The sequence below is a fragment of the Otolemur garnettii genome, unplaced genomic scaffold (assembly GCF_000181295.1).
Source record: "Otolemur garnettii isolate 467f Iridium unplaced genomic scaffold, OtoGar3 scaffold00087, whole genome shotgun sequence".
NCBI classification, from domain to species: Eukaryota; Metazoa; Chordata; class Mammalia; order Primates; family Galagidae; genus Otolemur; species Otolemur garnettii.
In genome coordinates, this window is record NW_003852482.1 from 1,466,360 (window position 1) to 1,483,861 (window position 17,502).

The following is a 17,502-nucleotide window of genomic DNA, read 5'->3' on the forward strand; positions in this document are numbered from 1 at the left end:
CCCACAGGTGCCCAGGAAGCAGGGACAGAGGCCACCCACAGGTGCCCAGGAAGCAGGGAGAGAGGCCTCCCACAGGTGCCCAGGAAGCAGAGACAGAGGCCTCCCACAGGTGCCCAGGAAGCAGGGACACAGGCCTCCCATAGGTGCTGGGGGCCAAGGCAGAGGCAGCACAAAGACTCACACATGGGCACCTACCTTGCATCTACCATAGGCACCAAAGACTCCTGGCCTTCCCTGGCTGGCCCTTCTGGAGGGGTGGCAGCCCTAGCTGGGGACTCAGTCTGACCCAGCCAGCTGGGAGCCTCTTCACTCATCACGGGGGAGGTCAGCGGCCGCGAGCACAGGGGCCAAGGTGGGGGTGGCCCCAGGACCTCAGTTGGGCCTGCAAGCTGGGGCACCAGGCTGGAAGGCTCTGTGGGAGTCATAGCAGGTCAGCCCTCCCCATCCAGCCTCAGAGGCTGCCCTGAAGACTTCACACCGCATGAGCCCAGTCCCTTCACGCTGACCAAGTGCCTGTCTGGCTGCCTGTGCCTTGCAAGGCATGCGTGGAAGGAGATCAGAGTAGGTGGCAGACAGATACCCAAGGAAAAGGTGAACAGCCAGAGATGAGGGGTCCAGCACCTGTAGTCAGAGGATTCCCCGGAAAAGGAGCCAACTCTGCTTCGGAGTATGGGAGGTTCAGGCCTAGGGACCATCCCAGTGCTGCCTCCCTAACCAAGTCTCTGCCCCCCCAACCTCTGCACCCTTGTGTCCTGGTAACTCTAGCTCTGGCACCAATCTAGGAAAGTGCAGCCTTGCCATCTGTGGTGCTCAATAATGTCCAGACGCAGCATAGCTGTGAGGGTGGAGGCTGCACAGAAGTGCCCTGTAGGACCCCCAGAAGAGGAGCCTGGCTCTGGGCAGCATTGCAGAACCCAAGGCCTCATCAGGAGAGATGGCTGAGAAGCTGCAACCCACGACACCCCCAACTTATACACAGAGAAGCAGATGGGGTGCCCTGGGGAAAAGAGATCTGAACCAACCAGAAGGGGCAACGAAGCAAGGTAGTGGCTGCTGGAGAGTGACCAGGACAAGGCCCCTGTTCTCATGCTTCCAGAAAGGCCCACAGTGCTGGTAGAGGAGAAGGACGGAGGAAGGGGGAGGAGAGATGGAGGGGAAAGAGAGAGAGACCCTGCCCCAGGGAGCAGAGGCAGTAGGAGATGGACCAGCCTGGACCCCATTCCTGAAGCAGAGGGAAAGTTGAGGGGGACAGGACACAGGCAACAAGCCAAGGGCAGACCCTGGCCAGGACACCAGGCACCCCCCATCTCCCTCCTCCTTGCTCTCCCTGCTGAGAGCCCATCACATTCACCCCTTCCTGGAACACACACATCCTTTATAGAAAACCAAGAACTGCCCGGGAACCCCGCAAGATCAGCCCTCAACAGCAGGTTTTTCACTGTTTTAGGGACAAGTTGCCCCAAACACCTGTTTAGAAATAGACCCCACTGTTCTCAGGGTCAGAATCAGGTCCGGGCCATACCTGGCTGTGTTCCACAGGCCACCAACACCACACCGGTCTGTGCTCACACAGGCACATGCTCACCTGGGGTAGAGGGCGGTCCGTTCAGCATCTCAGATGGCCCTGTCAGAGCCCTGCTCTCGGCCACACAGCTTGGGGGGTCGTCCTTCCTGAACAACACAAAGATACTCTAGCTGGTAGAGACCTGACCCTGGGACTGTGGCATGCCCAGGGCTCAGGGAAAAATGCGCCCACAGGGACCCTGAGGCTGCCTGGGGAGGCTGCCCCCACCTCCCACCCCAGGGGTGAAGAGCCCAGTACTTCCCCCAAAGACCCAAGAAACCACCGCCCTTACACCCCAGGCTAGCCCCACCCAACAGCTTCCGCAGATTCACTCTCCCTGCCACCCCCCCCCCCCCCCCCCCATCCACCCACACACAGACACTGGAGCTGCCCCACCCCCCCACCCACACACCCCCCCCATCCCTACAGCCTGTTCAAACATAAGAAGTGGGCAGTCCTCAGCTCAGTCAACCATCTTGCTAAAAAAAACAAGTCCTCTTGACTTCAAAAAGAATGGGAGAATGGCACAGCAGGGCAGTGGGGTACAATGTCTCTCAGGGACTAACCCCTGCCCCAGGAAGGCCCATCCACGCAAGGGAAGAATACGGGGTACCTCCTGCCCCCACACCAGTCCAGTCCCTCAGCCTGCCAACTGGAGCCCACTCACAGGGCCACTCCCTCCCACTCCACCCGCTCCCCCCCCCCAACAGGCACTGTCACCACCAGCCCGGCCCTTGCCAAGTTGCTGGCTGTGGAGACCAGCCTGGGCCTCCAGGGGGTCCCAGCACCCAGCAGGGTGGGTCACGGGAAACACCAACCGAGTCACAGCAGACATTCCAATCCCAGGGTCTGGAACACCTGCCAAAATCTGACGTGACAGGGCCAACTGCAAAACGTTCTTCTGCAGCGAGTGCCACGCCTCCTTGAAGGAGCAAGAACCAGGATTCAAATAGACTCCCTGACAGGTGACACAGATGGACAACCTCCACTGGAAACCCCAGGAAAAGGCAGGGTCCCTGCTCAGAAGTGAGGGTGTGTGCAGGCTGACAGCCAGGGCTAAAGATCCCCTGCTCAGGTCTCCCACTCTTCCCAGGTCAGGCGTGCCCACACTAGGGCCTCCCCACAAATGCTCAGACCCCTGACCTCAATAGGGTGAAGATAGTCCAGTCCCAGGTAGAGTCTAAGTGGGGCTCGGCCATGAGGCTAAGAAGAGTAAAGGGACCCTGACAGTCCCCAAAGCTGGCATCAGCTTTGAGGCAACTGATCCCATGATCGGACTGAGGGGCATGAGGCGGTAAGCGCCCATCCTGCCCAGCAGAGCTGTAACTCAGAGCGAAGGAATCAGCTGTGAAGCTGAGGGAGGCAGCAGGTCACACTCCCTCGGAGCTGGGGACACTTCCTACCGCCGCTACCCTGCTGAGAACGGACCACCACTCACAGTGTGCTGATCCCGGCCAGGCACCAGGGATCCAGCGAGCCTGAGGAACTGCACGGCCATCTCAAGCACGGAGGCCATGTCCTCCCGTCTGCCATCGAACCGGGGCAGCAGGGCCCGCAGGCGCTCACAACTCGCCGAGATCCGCCTCCTGTTCCGGAGGGACAAACACCTGAGCCCGTCCAGCCCCACACAGGGAGACGGACTGCCCAGGGGCGATGCTCCCCAAGGCTCTACAGGTCTCCTCGTGGCCTGACTCCGCACCCCAGCCACAGGTTGTTCAGCACACAGAGGTCACAGGCGGAGTCAAGGATTAGAGGATCCCAAACATGTAACCTCAAGACCCCAGAGCGTCAGGCCAAAGCAGCTACACTGCAGCCACGCGGCTTCTCTCCTTTACCCCGGGGGACGCGCCTCGCAGCCCCCCCAGCACCACTCGGGTTCACCGCCTCAGGGCCCTGCCACTCACCGGCGCTCCCGCTCGCTCAGCACGTTCCGCGGGAGGCTGGGGCTGGGACCCTCCGCCACCAGAGGTGCCGTGGCAGGGCCTGAGCCCTGGGCGACGTCCTCGCGGCGGGACAAGGTGCCCGACAGGGCAGGGCCGCTGCCGAGAGCAAGAGCGCCAGGCTCTGAGCAGCCGAGTCGCCACCAGGCGGCCAGGTGCAGGGACGGGCTGCCAGGAACGACGCCTGAGCCCCAGCCGCCCCACCTCACCAATTAGTGCCCGTGAGCTCTGTCCCAGGTGGACCAGGAGGGATTAAGACCAGAGATTCCCGCTGGGCATTCCCTCTGGTCCCGCTGGGCAGAGACCCTGAGATTCTCACCACACCCGCCCATTCCTCACTTGCTTCTTCCAAGGCCTTGGAGGACCCCACTATGGAGTTCATGCTCCTGGGACGCCATGTGCCTGGGATTACAATGATACCACCCCTCCGGCTCCTCACGTGCGCTCTGGGACGCCCGCACGTGCTTCCCAGCCAGTCAGCCTTGACCCCGCCCCCACGCCTGCGCTCAGCTCCGTCTCCGCCAGACCCGCCCACACGCGTGCCTCTGCCCCGCCCCATAGACCCGCCCCCACGTGTGAGCTCAGACCCATCCCTGCCAGGCCCGCCCCAATGCGTGTGCTCTACCTGCCTGGTTTCCCCTACCCCTCCCAACCCTGGCTCCAGTGGCTGGTGAGCAACAAAGTTCCTCCTGCAAAGAAGTTGCTAGAAGGTGGCGAGGCTGGGCCTCACACTTGGTACTCTGGCCTTAGCAGCGGTGCAGCTGCCTCTGCCTTTCCTGGGTTCTGCTGGGCTCCCTCTCAGGCATGGGCTCTGCCCACCGTCTGTTCTAGTAGTGTCTCCTGAGCGAAGTGGAGACACTGGCCTCACCCTTAAGGAGCTCACCAGTCACGAGTTGGGAAACCGGTCTGAGAATTGTGTAGCAGAGATCTAGGGGACTCAGGCCTCTCCTGCTCTCTATGTGTGCCCCTTCCCCTAATCTGCCCACCACCTATGTGCAGGGCTTCCATTCACCCTGCTGGGACGCCCAAAGTTAAGGGAATCTAGCCCCAGCCCAGGGCACTGGCACCTTAGCGGGGCTGGCAGCCTTGCACCTCCCCCACCCCGGCCCCGGCTACCTCCCGCCCAGTCTCTAGCAGATGGGGTGGGGGGGGTGTGTGTGTTAAACCCAAGCCTAGCAGGTCCCTGAGCTCCCAGGGAAGCTGAAAACTATGAGGCCAGCAGTGGGGGCTGCTGAGAATTTGAGTTTCACTTAGGAGTAGGTTCCTGGGCTCCTGTTGAAGAAGGTTGCTGGAAGAGGCCCTGTGGGGCAGGACACAGTTCCACTGTTCAGAGAGGCAAGGAGAGGGATTCAGTCTGGTGTTCTCCATCTTCAGTGGAGGTGGTGGCAGCCGGCCCTGGGCCTCAGGGGTGTCCTGAATTTGGGGCTAGAAGGCACAAGAGCAGCGTTGGACTGGCCGCAGAGGGGCATGTGGGGTCAAGGGGTCTGTCCACTGCTTCACCGAGGTCCACTGCAGGTCAGTTGTTGAGGAGGACTTCACAGGACATGCCGCAGAGGCATGGGGTGGGAAGTGGGAACCTGGACCCTCTTTCCTCCCTACTCCTGGCCAGGAGGGTAGGACAGGCTGGGGCCAAGTTTGGAGTTTTGGAAGTCGAGCTTGTCAGACTCAGCTGGTGGTAGGAGTAATTACTGCCAATCCGACATTGATGCATGTGGCCAGCTCACAAGTGGCCATCTCTGAGCTCCCCAGGCAGGAGTGGCCTGGTGGAAGGGAGAACTGGGACCAAGAGGCAAGCCCCGGAGATGTAGGACTGCCCATGGGCAGGGACACAGGCTGTACCTCTTCTGAGGACTAGACCCCTGCGAAGTGCACCCCCAAAGCATCTGTGTCTAGCCTGGTGTTTCCTGGAGGCAAACAGGGAAGGAATCTTAGGAGAGATGCTGGGGGTGCCAAGGACTGTCAGGGACACACCACGCACCCTCCAGATTGGGCTTCTATTGATCTCGGCCCCCCAGTGGGAGACTGGAGTGGCACTTGAGAGCTGTGTATAGCCAGCCCAGCAACCTGCCTGTCTCTCTCCTCCACCTTCTCTGGTTCCCCTCTTGCCATAACCCTGGTTTAATGAGGCCTGTGGATGGTACTGCATACCATCAAAGCACCAGGGACAGAACTTGACAGCTATCTTGCCTGGGCCATCTGATCTAGGTAACACATGTGCACCAGAAGCGTGTATGTGTACAGGACAGGGCCTGCAGTGTGATCTCTGCTTCTGGCTCACCTTCCCTTGGGGTCAGTAGGCCGCAGCACTTGAAGCTAGGGCACCCTCACTACCTGTATAAAGGTGTTGGGTTGGCCCAGTGGGTGCAAGCCCAGGGTTGGGCACCCCCAGGCCTTGCACAGAGCTCCTGAACACACAGTGCTCAGACAGACACTCTGGCATGGGCGCCTATCCAGGAGGTCTCGATGTTGATTTGTGCATGAGTGGTCATGTGCTGGGCAGAGGTGAGGGCTGGCAGCTGGCCAGGAGAAGTCAGGGTGGAGGTGCTGATCCACCAGAGCCCCGTGTCCCCTCCCACCACAGAGACATCCCAGGGGGTGCACATATAGGCAGCACGCTTGGGGTTTCCTTTCTGAAGGGCCTCAAGGACTCGGAGCACTGTGATGGAGTTGGGGCCTGGATGGTGACAGCCCTGGGTTGGTCTGTCAGTGCCAGAGCTGCTTGCAGGTCCCCGTGTAGCCAGCAGGGGGCGGGTTCAGACAGGCGCCTGAACTTGACCTTGGAACCACTTTCTTCCTTATCTGTGAGAGAAAAAAATGTTATGTGTTTCGGGCCAAGCGGAGGAAGAAGGTAGCGGTGTGAGCTCTCGGCTCACTTCTCCTTGGCTCCAGTCCGAGCCACTTCCGGATGCCGCTGTCCCAGGGGCATGCAGTCCAGGGGTGTCTGCCTGGGGGTGCACAGCAGGGGCTGCACCAGCGGGACCTATGAGTTCCACGATGGCCCATGGGCCCCCAGGTAAGGCATGCTGTGCTCTTCCCCACACGGGGAGATCCTGCTTCTGGCTCGCACCACCTGCCAGACCTAGCACCCTCTAGGAGCCCCCATGCCCATGCCCGCCCAATCCCCCAGGCCCTGAGAGTACCCTCCTGACAGACTGCTTGGGGCTCAGGGTGGCGCTGTGCTTGTTTCTGAGCCCTGGGGGAGGAAGTGGAAGGAGAAGCCAGCCTCAGGGTGGGACTCTGAGCACCTATTGGGCAAGGGAGGTGTCCAGGGAGCTGGGGAGGCTGGGTGCCTCCCAACCCTACCTGGGAGAGGGTCCTCCTGTGTAGGGGTGGACCCAGGTGGGGTGTTGGGCCAGGGCTGCCCACACAGTAGAGGGTTTTCAGGGCAACCCTTCCCTGAAAGACCCCTGACTGGGAAGTGGGATATAAGTGAGCTGGGGGGGCAGGAGTCCTGGGTTTGAGTCATGTCAACCATTTGCCCCTGGGAGGGGACCAACCAGAAGGGCTTCCGGTGGCTGGAGCTAGCAGTTCTTTGAACAGTGCCAGTGGGTGAGCACACCTGAGGGGCCAGAGGAGGGGGAGGGTAAGCACACCTGAGGGGCCAGAGGCCCAGGTTCAGGGCCAGGTGCTGCTGCTACCCATTTCATCTGTGGGACTCATTTTCCCCATATGTAAAAGAAGGCAAGTCATTTAGGGTCAGAGTCTTTAAGGGCTGTTTTTCGTGAGGGACCAGACTCGAGGCAGGTTCTGATGCCAGCATCAGGGTCAGGTCTGGTGCCCACAGGGATCCTGGGGGTGGAGCACACCTGGTGGTGAGGAGCTGGTGTTCTGAGATGCAGGCAGTCACCTGGCTGTGATTTTGGAAGTGGGGCTGTTCTGAGGGGTCACTGGTGATATTTGTGAAGCACAGACTGAGTGACCCCAAGAGAGCCCGTGGATTTCCACCATCGTCCCCTCCCCATTTTCCTCTGCAGTCTGGGAGTTACCCTGCCACCAGTCATTCCTCGCTGAATTCCTCATGGGCTTGACCACTTGCTCCAGGCAAGGCAGAGGTGCTATGGCCTTGGGGTCTGGGTGTCAGCCCCAGGCCTGTTGGACTCAGTCCCCCTGGATATCTGTGTCTTCCACCTGGCACTGTTTGCCCATCCCAGAAAACCCCTTCTTTCTGCTGGTCTGAGCTGGCTGTAGCCCTGCAGAGATTCCTTGTCATACTGCAGGTGAAGTAGCTGCTAGGGCCTGGGATAACAATAGGCTGGGTGAAGATCCCCCTCCAGGGAGGCCACCCCCAGGGACAGTGAGGGTACATAAGGAACCCCCAGGGAATATCAAGCTAGAGGAGGCAGGAGGATCTGGCCTTGGGGAGATGGGGCCAAGGCTGGAGGCCCAGGGAGGCGTGGCCTAGGCAGCTGGGCTTCAACAGAAGAGTCTCTCAGGCAGAGCTGCCAGGTGGGGGGAATTTCTCCAGGGCAGATTCTTGCACTAGGCCTCATGGGGGAAGAGGGGCCATTAGGCCACAACATGGTCAGAACATAGACTCTGGTGTTTGCCTGGTGCCTGGCTCAGTTCCCTCCGGGTCTCAAGCAGCTGTCTGTCTTACAGGTGCTAAGGATGTGGGCATAGTGCTGGCTAGGGTCATGGGGAGGAGGTGCTGGGACTCTCACCCCCAATGTCTGCCTCCATCCATACTCTCAGCCCTTCCTGGTGGTGCTCTAGGGTCATCAGATATAGAGCTCTTGGCTCTCCAGTCCACAGGGTCTTCATCCAGCCCCCCCCCAAAAAACTCCTCCCCTCTCAGGCCAGCTCCTTAGAGTCGTGGATACTTCTCCTCCACCCCCCTGCCTGCCCCTGCCCTGGCCTGATTGCGTCTGCCTAGGAGGTGGCAGCTGTTGTAGGGAAGGGACACTAGTGGCTCCGGTAGCCCCAGAACCTGCAAGTGCCCACTTCCTGTCTGGCACTCTTCCTATCAGAGTCCCTGGCCTGGACCCCCCTGGGACGACCTGTTCCCAACAATTTGCTTCCCAGTGGGCCTGGGACCCTGGCGCCTAAGGGTGGAGGGCAGGAGACTGGGTCCTGGCATGCTGCCGGGAGGTTCCTGGCCTGAGGTTCTGGCCACCCTGCAGGCTGGTGTTAGGGAGCAGGGCCTGCAGGGAGTAGGAAGTGGCCCAGACCCCATGGGACAGGTCTGAAGGCCACAGTTCAGCTCAGTCCTGGCTGGGAGGAGGGACAGCCCAGGCTAGAGAGAACCTAAGGGTCTGCCTTTGACCTGGGGTATGACCAGCCAGCAGCTCAGGGCAGAGGTCCGAGGGGCTCTGGGCATGGGCGGGAGCATAGCCGCATCCCCACACAGGCAGCCTCCGAGTGTGTTGGTCTCATTTGCCCACTGTGAGGCCACCTCAGCCTGTCCGAGGGCTGGGCCTGGATTAACCTGTGAAATTGCTTTGTCCTGCCTGGCATGACAGAGGCCGTGCATCATCTTCGCAGCTTCCCTTCCTGGAGGGTCTCTGACAGGGTCCAAAATTTCCCCTGCAGCTGCCTGTTCTCCTCCCAAAGATGCTGAGACCTACAGAGCTTCCTGAGGGCTGCTGGCCTTTGGGGATGTGGTGCTCTGTGTGCCCCACTGCCACCCAGGCTTCTTCTGAAATGGGAGTGTACACCCACGTGTGTCCCAGACCCTGTGGATGAGGGGTGGTAATCGGGGGGTGTGTGCCCAGGCCCCAAACAGGAGTGCTGTGTGTGCTCACATGCGTGAGAGCTGGAGGAAGGTGAGGGGCCTCCCAGTTAGCATGGCCATGAAGTTACTCACCATGAGCTTGGGAGAAGGAAAGCCAGGCTGAGTGTGTGGCTGGGTGCCAGGCAGGTTTAGTGGGTGCACCTTGGGGGTGTGGGGGGAACTGGGTGAGGCCACTGGAAACCCTGCCTCCCAAGGAGCCTGGGTGCAAGCCAGCACGGTGGGAGCTGGCGAGTGTGACAGGTTTGTGAAGGGAGGTGGGCGGGGTGGGATTGGGAGAAAGTCCCTGAGAAGCACTTTCTCGAGGGGCCTCCAGCTGCTCCTTAGAACAGGTTGGAGAGTGTTAGAGGAGGTGGCCTCATCGGGCAGGAGGACATTGCTGGTCTGTGGCAGCTGCAGGACCTTCAGTTTCCCCTACCTAGATCAGGTGGAAGTCAAGGTTGTGCCAAGACTTGAGGCACCAACAACGCCGTGTAGACAGAGTAAACCTCTGCACATCTCAGGTGGCGTTCTTGGGAGTGGATCTGCGCAGACACTAGGGGCTGAGCGCCAGTTACTTCCCTGAAACAGACTGGTGTGTTCTTAAGGCTTTTGCCATATTGCCCAGCATACCCCACCAGTGGTCCAGGAGGTCACTGCTCTGGACCAGGACCTCAGGACCCACCCCAAGCCCAGATAGGGGCCTTTTTATTACCATGAGACAGGTGTGTCCCAGTGTTACTGCCCTTGTGCTGACAGTGATGTGGCTGGTGCTGGCCCTGGAGCCTTGCGCTATCTTGGAAAAGTTGCCACCTGGCTTATGGAGGGGGCACCTGAGAGACTCTGGGAGCCAGCCCCAGGCAGGGGCCAGGGCTGAGCCTCCCCTGAGCCTTGAGGAAGAAGGCCCTCCCCTTGCATCAGGGCACAGATGCACTGCTATGATGGGCGCCTTATCCCTGCTCACTTTAGGATGTGCAGTAAGGCCAGATAGTGTGGGTCGCTTTACCCAGTGAGGAACACCATGCTATCCTGACTCCCATGTGGGCCCCCACACAAGTTCAGGATACCCACAGAGGAGGGTGTGCCAGCCTCCCAGCTCCTTGCCTGGGAAAGGCTAGCAGCCTGGCATTGACCCCTTCTAGGGCTGTGGGGAGCTGTGGCCTGGACCCCTCCAACCCCTGGAGGCCAGGATCTGGGGGACACAGTGCCCATCTGGAGCAGAGACAGTGACCTGCATGTTGTCCAGGAAGCAGCTCAGCTCCTGCCCTTCAGCATGGTCACCTGGCTCTTGCCCTTAGGACGGGGCCCACAAGAACCTTCAGAGATCTGGGTGGAGACCCTGGGTGCTGCCAGATGTAGGCCCCTTCACAGGCATGGAGTTGGTCAAGTGTGGAGTCCTAATCCCTAACATGGGAGCCTCCAGAGTGTTCCACAGGTGGCTGGGGCTGGGCAGGCAGAGGCCACAGGCAGGGGCCTGCCAGGGGCATGGTCAGGAGGTTGCTGGTGTCTTGGGGAGGGTCCCCTGAGAGGGGTATGGAGAGTCCTCTGGGAGGCTGCTGTCCAAGAGACTCTATGGCTATCCTGGTGGGACAGGGTCCTCCCTCTCTGGGCCCTGGTTTCCCCCGCTGGGATGCATGTGACTGGGGCTGTGCCAGCTTTCATAGCTGGGATTTTGTAGGGCATGGAGGATCAGTGAGTGTTGTCCACAGAGCCGGGTTCAGGGGTGCCACCTCTCCTGCAGGGAATGAGGTGGAGGCCAGGGCTCCTGGGGTGGGAGAGGCCTGCACAGGGTTGATAAGGGGGAAGCACCCTGACAGGTAGCACTGGTCCCCTCGAAGGAGCTGACCAGAGCCAGAGTGAGGTCCAGGCTGGGAGCTGGGGGAGTCTCAGCACCTAAAGTCCCCAGGATAGGCTGCAGAGAGGCAGGGCTGCAGGCTGGACCCTGGGGAGGGTCGGCTGTCACCCTTTCAGGCTAGCCTGCTGCTTTGATCACAAGCTTCAACCCAGCATAGCCAGGCCTTGTTGAGGACCACATTCAGGCCCTGCCTGTCCCTACCTGTGCCTGAGTTTCTGATAAGGCCTAGAGCACCTTTGCAGGGTATGCCAGCCCTGGGACCCCCTGCATCAGCCCCGGGGGACCACCTAGCATGGTGGGCTTTGGGGCCTGGTGCAGCTCTCCAGGGAACTGGGCAGACGTGTGGTGGTGCTTCCCATGGCTATAGCAATGGGGCCGATGCGGTGGCCGCTGCCTCCAGTCATGGCCCCTGAAGTCCCCCATACTCACTGGCTTTCAACTGTACTGCTAGCTGGGGGCTAGGGGTATGTGCTGGTGACCAGCATGTGTGTGCTTTCATCAGGTACCTCCCACAGCCATGGGGTGTCAGGCCAGGTTGGGATACGTGGGCAGCTTCAGCTGGAGGACAGGATGTGACCTGTGGACAGAGCCAGCAAGGGTCACAGACACCCAGGGGCGAGTGCTAGACCCTGAGATAAGGACGTGGACTTGCTGCCTGACAGCCCATGCCCCCTGCATGCTGCTGACCACTCTGGGGTGGGAGGACGGGGGAGCCCTCCAGAGCAGCTGGGATGGAAGCCCCTATTTCCTGTGGCTTCTGTCCCCCCAGCCTGAGGCAGGCCCCTCTCTGTCCCCATCTGTGTCCCATACTGCCACATTAATGCCCTTCTGGGGGAGTTGGTACAGAGAGCTGCTCTCAAGCGCCAGTGTGGATGTGCCCCAGGAGATGACAGTGAGCAGCCACCCCAGACCTGGATGTGAGGCCCCTTTCCCAGGAAAGGTGTGCCACCCAGGGATACCTGCCCTCCTTGTGGCCTGGGCAGCTGGAGCAGCTCTGAATTTTTTTTTTTTTTTTAAGACTGAGTCTCATTATGTAGCCCTTGGTAGAGTGCTGTGGCGTCACAGCTCACAGCAACCTCACTCTTGGGCTTAAGCAATTCTCGTGCCTCAGCCTCCCAAGTAGCTGGGACTATAGGCCACAACACCCAGCTATTTTTTTGTTGTACTTGTCATTGTTATTTAGCAGACGTGGGCTGGGTTCAAAACCGCTAGCTCTAGTGTATGTGGCTGGTGCTCTAGCTGCTGAACTACAAGTGCTGAGTCAGCTCTGACTTTTTAATTAACATGAACAGGATGCATTTGGTTTTTCTGCTGCAGTCAGCAAAGGGGTTCTGCAGCTCTTCGCTTGCCAGGCACAAGCCCAGCACTCAGCCACCCCCACCACAGAGGCACTGTGGTGTCTGCTTGCGGGACTGTGGGCAGGGTGCCTGAGCACATGTAGGCACATGTACGCATACCCATGTATGCACCAAATAAACACGCAGACATGTATGTATGTGCACACAGAGACACGTGCACACCAAGACACACAAGGACATGCATGTGCACACACAGACTTGGCACATGTAGGCGTGCTCAGAGACAACACATTCAGACACAAACACAGGCACACAAGTGAGTGCACACACAGGACCCACCCATCTCATGTGTGCACATGCATGCGTGCACTCACATGCCCGTCTGTGTGTGCACCACGTGTTCAGATTTACATGCATGCTCACACACATGCTCACATGCCTTTCACCCCCTGGTCCCTGACCTCTGTCAAACATGGCTCTCTAAGCTCCTGAAAATTTTGTGCTGAGTGTGCACAGTTGAAGTCCACGTCTTAGACTAGGGGTCTCTGTTCTCACAGCCAGAGGGGGCTGGCCCTGGGATGGCCAGTTTGAGCATTACTATCCCAACTCTTTCTAAATGTCAACATATTGAGGGTATAAATGTTTTACGGTACGTGGACTGTTTTTGTAATGCTTGAGTCCTGGCTGCAGGTGTGCCCATCACCCAAATAGTGTCTGTAGCGCCCACGGTGTTGGTTTTAGTCCCCTCCTGCCTGGCTGATTCCCACTGAGTTTTACTTAACTCTGTGCACTTGTGTGCCCGTGCGTCAGTTCTAGTTTAGTAGTGAGTGCACGAGGTGTTTGTTTTCCCACTCCTGACACTTCCCTTAGGAGTGTGGTCTAAAGCTCCAACCAGATTGTTGCAAAAGCATCTGTGTTCACAGCTGAGTAGCACTCTGCGGAGGAAAGATGCCACATTGTGTTAATCCACTCATGAATTGGTGGGCACTTGGGATGATTCCACTTCTTTGCAATTGTGAATTGTGCTGCAATAAACATTCGCGTGCAGGTGTCTTTTTGATAAAATGACTTACTTTCCTTTGGGTAGATACCCTGTAGTGGGATTGCTGGATTAAGTAGTAAATCTACTTTTAGTTCTTTGAGGAATATCCATATCATTTTCCATAGAGGTTATACTAATATCATTCACAATAGTTACAAAGAAAATAAAATACCTAGGAATATACTTAACCAAGGAGAACTCGGAGGAGAGAAAGCACAGAAAAGGAAAAACGTAGCAGGCTCATGGACAAGTAGAGTCAACATTGTGAAAATGTCCATGTGACCCAAAGTGATTTACAAATTCAGTGCAATCTCCATCAAAGTTATCAAAGTCATACTTAATGGATCTGGAAAGAAATAATTCTATGGTTTGTTTGGAACCAGAAAAGAAAGCCCAAATAGCCAAAGCAATCTTAACCAAAAAGAATGAATCTAGAGGCATCACATTACTAGACTTCAGACTATGCTATAAAGCCATAGTAATCAAAACAACATGATACTGGTACAAAAATAGAGACATAGACCAATGGAACAGAACTTAGAACCCAGATATAAAACCATCCACCTACAACCAACTGATCCTTGACAAAGCAGACAGCAGTGTACACTGGGGAAAGAGGCCCTATTTGATAAATGGTGCTAGGAAAAACAGCCTTGTGCAGAAGGATGAGACAGGATCCCTATCTCCCACCACTGAGAAAAATTAATTCAAGATGGATAAAAGACTTAGATCTAAGGCATGAAACCATAATACTTTTAGAGAAAAATGTAGGAAAATTCTCCTGCATTCAGCCTAGGCAAAGAATTCATGGAAGAGACCATAATGGCAATCATGGCAACAACAAAAATTAATGGCATTTGAGTAAAAAGTTCTGCACAGCTAGAGGAGGGGAGGGGGGAGGGTGGGTGGAGGGAGGGTGATTGGTGGGGTCACGCCTATGGTTCATCCTATAAAGGTACATGTGGATCTCTATAAATGTAGAGATAAGATATAAATGTAAGATATAAATGTCTTAACACAATAACTGAGCAAAAGACATGAAGGCTATGTTAACCAGTCAGATGAAAGTACTTCAAATTGTAACAGTACGCTGTACCCCATGATAATATTAATGTACACTGCTATTATTTAAAAAAAAAAAAGAAAGAAACAACCAACAAAGCAAATAGGACACATAGAAGGGAGACAATGTCCACAAGCTACACATCCACTAAAGGGCTAATAGCCAGAATCTACAAAGAACTCCAGCAATCAATAGGGAAAACAAACTCTCTTAAGAAGTGGACAAGAGATATGAACAGAAGCTTCTACAACAAAGAAAGACAAACATATGAACAAATGCTCCAGGTCACCAACCGCCAGGGAAATGCAAATTAAAACCACAGTGAGTTGTCATCTTACCGTGGTTAGAATGGCATCTATTAAAAAGTCCAAAAACAGTAGATGTGGAGACAGAGACAAAGGGAGGCTTATACATTATTGGGCAAATTAGTAGAGTCTTAACTTTTAAATGGAGAGTTTGGGGCAACAAGAGAAAATATAGTAAGACCGTATCTCTACAAAAAATTTAAAAATTAGCCTGGTATGTAGTCCCAGCCACTGAGAAGACTGAGGTAGGAAATCACTTGAGCCCTGGAATTTGAGGCTGTAGCAACCTAAGATCCCACCACTACACTCCAGCCTGGGTGACATCGAGACTTGGCCTCTAAAATTGAGAATATTCTTTGGGGCCTTCACATGTGGACCCTGAGGAGCCAGCTCCCTAACCTCTCTCTGAGGCCCCCAAAGGCCAGAAATGGGGACCAAGGGCCACAGCTCCTGCCTGGTTAAGCTGGAGATCAGGAGAGGGGCCTTTAGCCCTTTGTCCATGTTCAGCGACATGATCACACAGGGCACATTGTCTTTGTACCATCCTACGAATAAGATGCTGACCTTGAACCTCTAGCCTGCCCCTGGAACTGCAGTCACCAGTGCATGGAGATGGTCTCCACACATCACCTATACGCTGGGTACCCAGAGAAACTCACCTCTCATCTGGGGTTCTTTGGGAGAGGCTGTGTGTCGTTTTTACTGGGATCCTATTGAAAAAGGTTCTGCATTCTTGACGCCAAGTTTGCAGGTTCACACAGCAGCCTGGACGGAGCTGTGGGACATTCCTGCATTGAAGGACCTTCAGGCTCTTTGCAGCGTTCATTTTGTAGACAAAGGTTGAAGCCGTCCTGGGTGGAGGTTCCAAGTCAGGGAGCCCTGCTGCATGCTGCTCCCTGCTCGCTGGACACTGGCACTGGAGCCGCTTTGTGTCCAGCCTGACTCGCTTCCAGCCATGCCCCAGTGTCTGAGGCAGGTGCACCCTCTCCCCTGTTTCCCGTGAGATTGTCCTTTGTTAGTTCATCCTGTGCCTTTTCTCTTCTTTGAACCATCGCTTGTCCGTCCTTTGGAGTTTTGGTCTGGTGGCTTTTCTTTGGCGTGGACTTGTAGGAATTCCTGCCGGTTCCTGATTGTCGGCACATAAATATATTCTTTCATTTGTCGATGACATTTTTTTGTTAGACAGCAGTTTGTTCAGAGGTAGAAACATTTATATATCTATTCCTCATTGCCTTTTGGGTTTTGTGTATTAAGTAAAAGATCTTCTCAAACATGTTTCCCTATGTGTTCTTCCAATCTTGCCCCTGGTTTGGGGCTGATTGGAAGGTGAGGTGAAGTCTAAATTCACTTTATTTTGTCCTACCCAACAAAAGGCCTCTACTGCAGCCCATAGGATACTGACCCTGCCAAGACAAGGGGACAGGTGACAGAGTTAAATAAGGAACAGGGTTAAGTAAGTTACATGAGTCCTCTGTGCCTCCATTTCCCCATCAGCAAAACAGGGAAAATGCCATCCCACCTCATAGGGATGCCATGACCAAGCCTAAGTCAGGAAGGGGTGCCCCCACTCCATGCCCCCGAGCCTAGGCTGCCTGTAAACTTATACCAGTGTTCTGGTGTGTTCCATGACCACTTGTCTTATGCCAGACCCCAAACATCAGCTGCTGTGGCTATAAATTAGTGGGGACAGCTGGCAAGGTGATGGCCTTCTGTCAGGTCCTTCTCACAAAGGCTGTGGCTGTTCTTGCACACATGCTGAAGACAGTCGGAGGTTTTTAAACAATTTGTCAAGTTCTGAGAAAATAACACTGTGCTCCCACTTGGAGTTGATTAACTTGGCCCATCTGTTTGGAGAATGGACTTGTTGGGCCCTTGGGAATCTGACCTCTGCCTCCCAATGACGACAGCTTCCAGTCCATCTGTGGGACACTGGTAGGGTCCAGTGGGTTTGGGGTAAGGTGGAGCCACAGGACCTGGGTTTGCAGCCACTGTGCACAGGTGTGGCTTTGCACTTGGCTGGCGAGGGCCCTGAGCTGGCTGCCGTGTTAGATGCCTTATTTGCTCTGATCCTTCTCTGGTTGATCCTTCCTGGGTTTTCCAGATAAATGTTAGGCCAGCTGTGAACACTGCCCCCATTTCTCCCTCCTTTCCTCTTATTTCTTTTCTCACTGTTGTGTGCAGGCCAGGTCCACTGCCTCATTACTGTCCCAGCTTGCCCGGGATGCCTCTTGCCTCTGATTGGGGAAGCAGTCTTTGGCCTCTTTGTCATCCACTCGGTCCTAAAGAGCCTGGGAACTCAGGAGGCTCCTGTGCTCTGTGACCCCACCTGTCCACACCTGGCGCTGGGGTTGGTGGGCCACCGGCTCTGGAAGGATTCTGTCAGGGCCCAGCTAAGTGCAGCCACTCTGAATGCAGCTGATGAAGCCTCTCTTGACAGGGTTGGGGGCCCAGGACATGTGATCGTGTCAGCACTAAGCAACTGACGTGGACCCCTGCATGTTCCAGTGGGGACTCTGCTCACGCAGCCTCTCTGCATGGGTCTTGCAGGTTGGCACCTGAGCCCCCCAAAGGGACCCATTCTCACCCATGGGGGCACGTGATGCTGGCCCACACCATCCCCAGAACCTGGGGCTGCTTCTGGTCACAGCTCTGTCCATGAGAACACAGCCAGCTGCTGCCTAGCCAGCATGCAATTAAAGCTTGTGTAGATGGAGCACTTCTGTGCCAG

The 17,502-nt window shown here is 56.3% G+C and overlaps 2 protein-coding genes across 2 annotated transcripts in view; one reads left to right on the top strand and one right to left on the bottom strand.

Annotated features, from left to right (window-relative positions):
- The window catches only part of SOHLH1 (spermatogenesis and oogenesis specific basic helix-loop-helix 1), a 5,283-nt gene extending 1,397 nt beyond the window's left edge, over window positions 1-3,886 (bottom strand). Inside the window, exons 1-7 of the mRNA XM_023516093.1 lie at window positions 3,844-3,886; window positions 3,714-3,732; window positions 3,469-3,603; window positions 3,003-3,150; window positions 2,383-2,522; window positions 1,586-1,671; window positions 196-412 (exon numbers count right to left, since the gene is read on the bottom strand). Coding sequence (XP_023371861.1) covers window positions 196-412; window positions 1,586-1,671; window positions 2,383-2,522; window positions 3,003-3,150; window positions 3,469-3,603; window positions 3,714-3,732; window positions 3,844-3,886 — 788 coding nt within the window. The remainder of the gene's footprint in view (window positions 1-195; window positions 413-1,585; window positions 1,672-2,382; window positions 2,523-3,002; window positions 3,151-3,468; window positions 3,604-3,713; window positions 3,733-3,843) is intronic.
- A 2,558-nt stretch (window positions 3,887-6,444) lies between these two features.
- The window catches only part of KCNT1 (potassium sodium-activated channel subfamily T member 1), a 70,408-nt gene continuing 59,350 nt past the window's right edge, over window positions 6,445-17,502 (top strand). The window contains exon 1 of the mRNA XM_003794833.2: window positions 6,445-6,517. The gene's annotated coding sequence lies outside the window, so the exon portion shown is untranslated. The remainder of the gene's footprint in view (window positions 6,518-17,502) is intronic.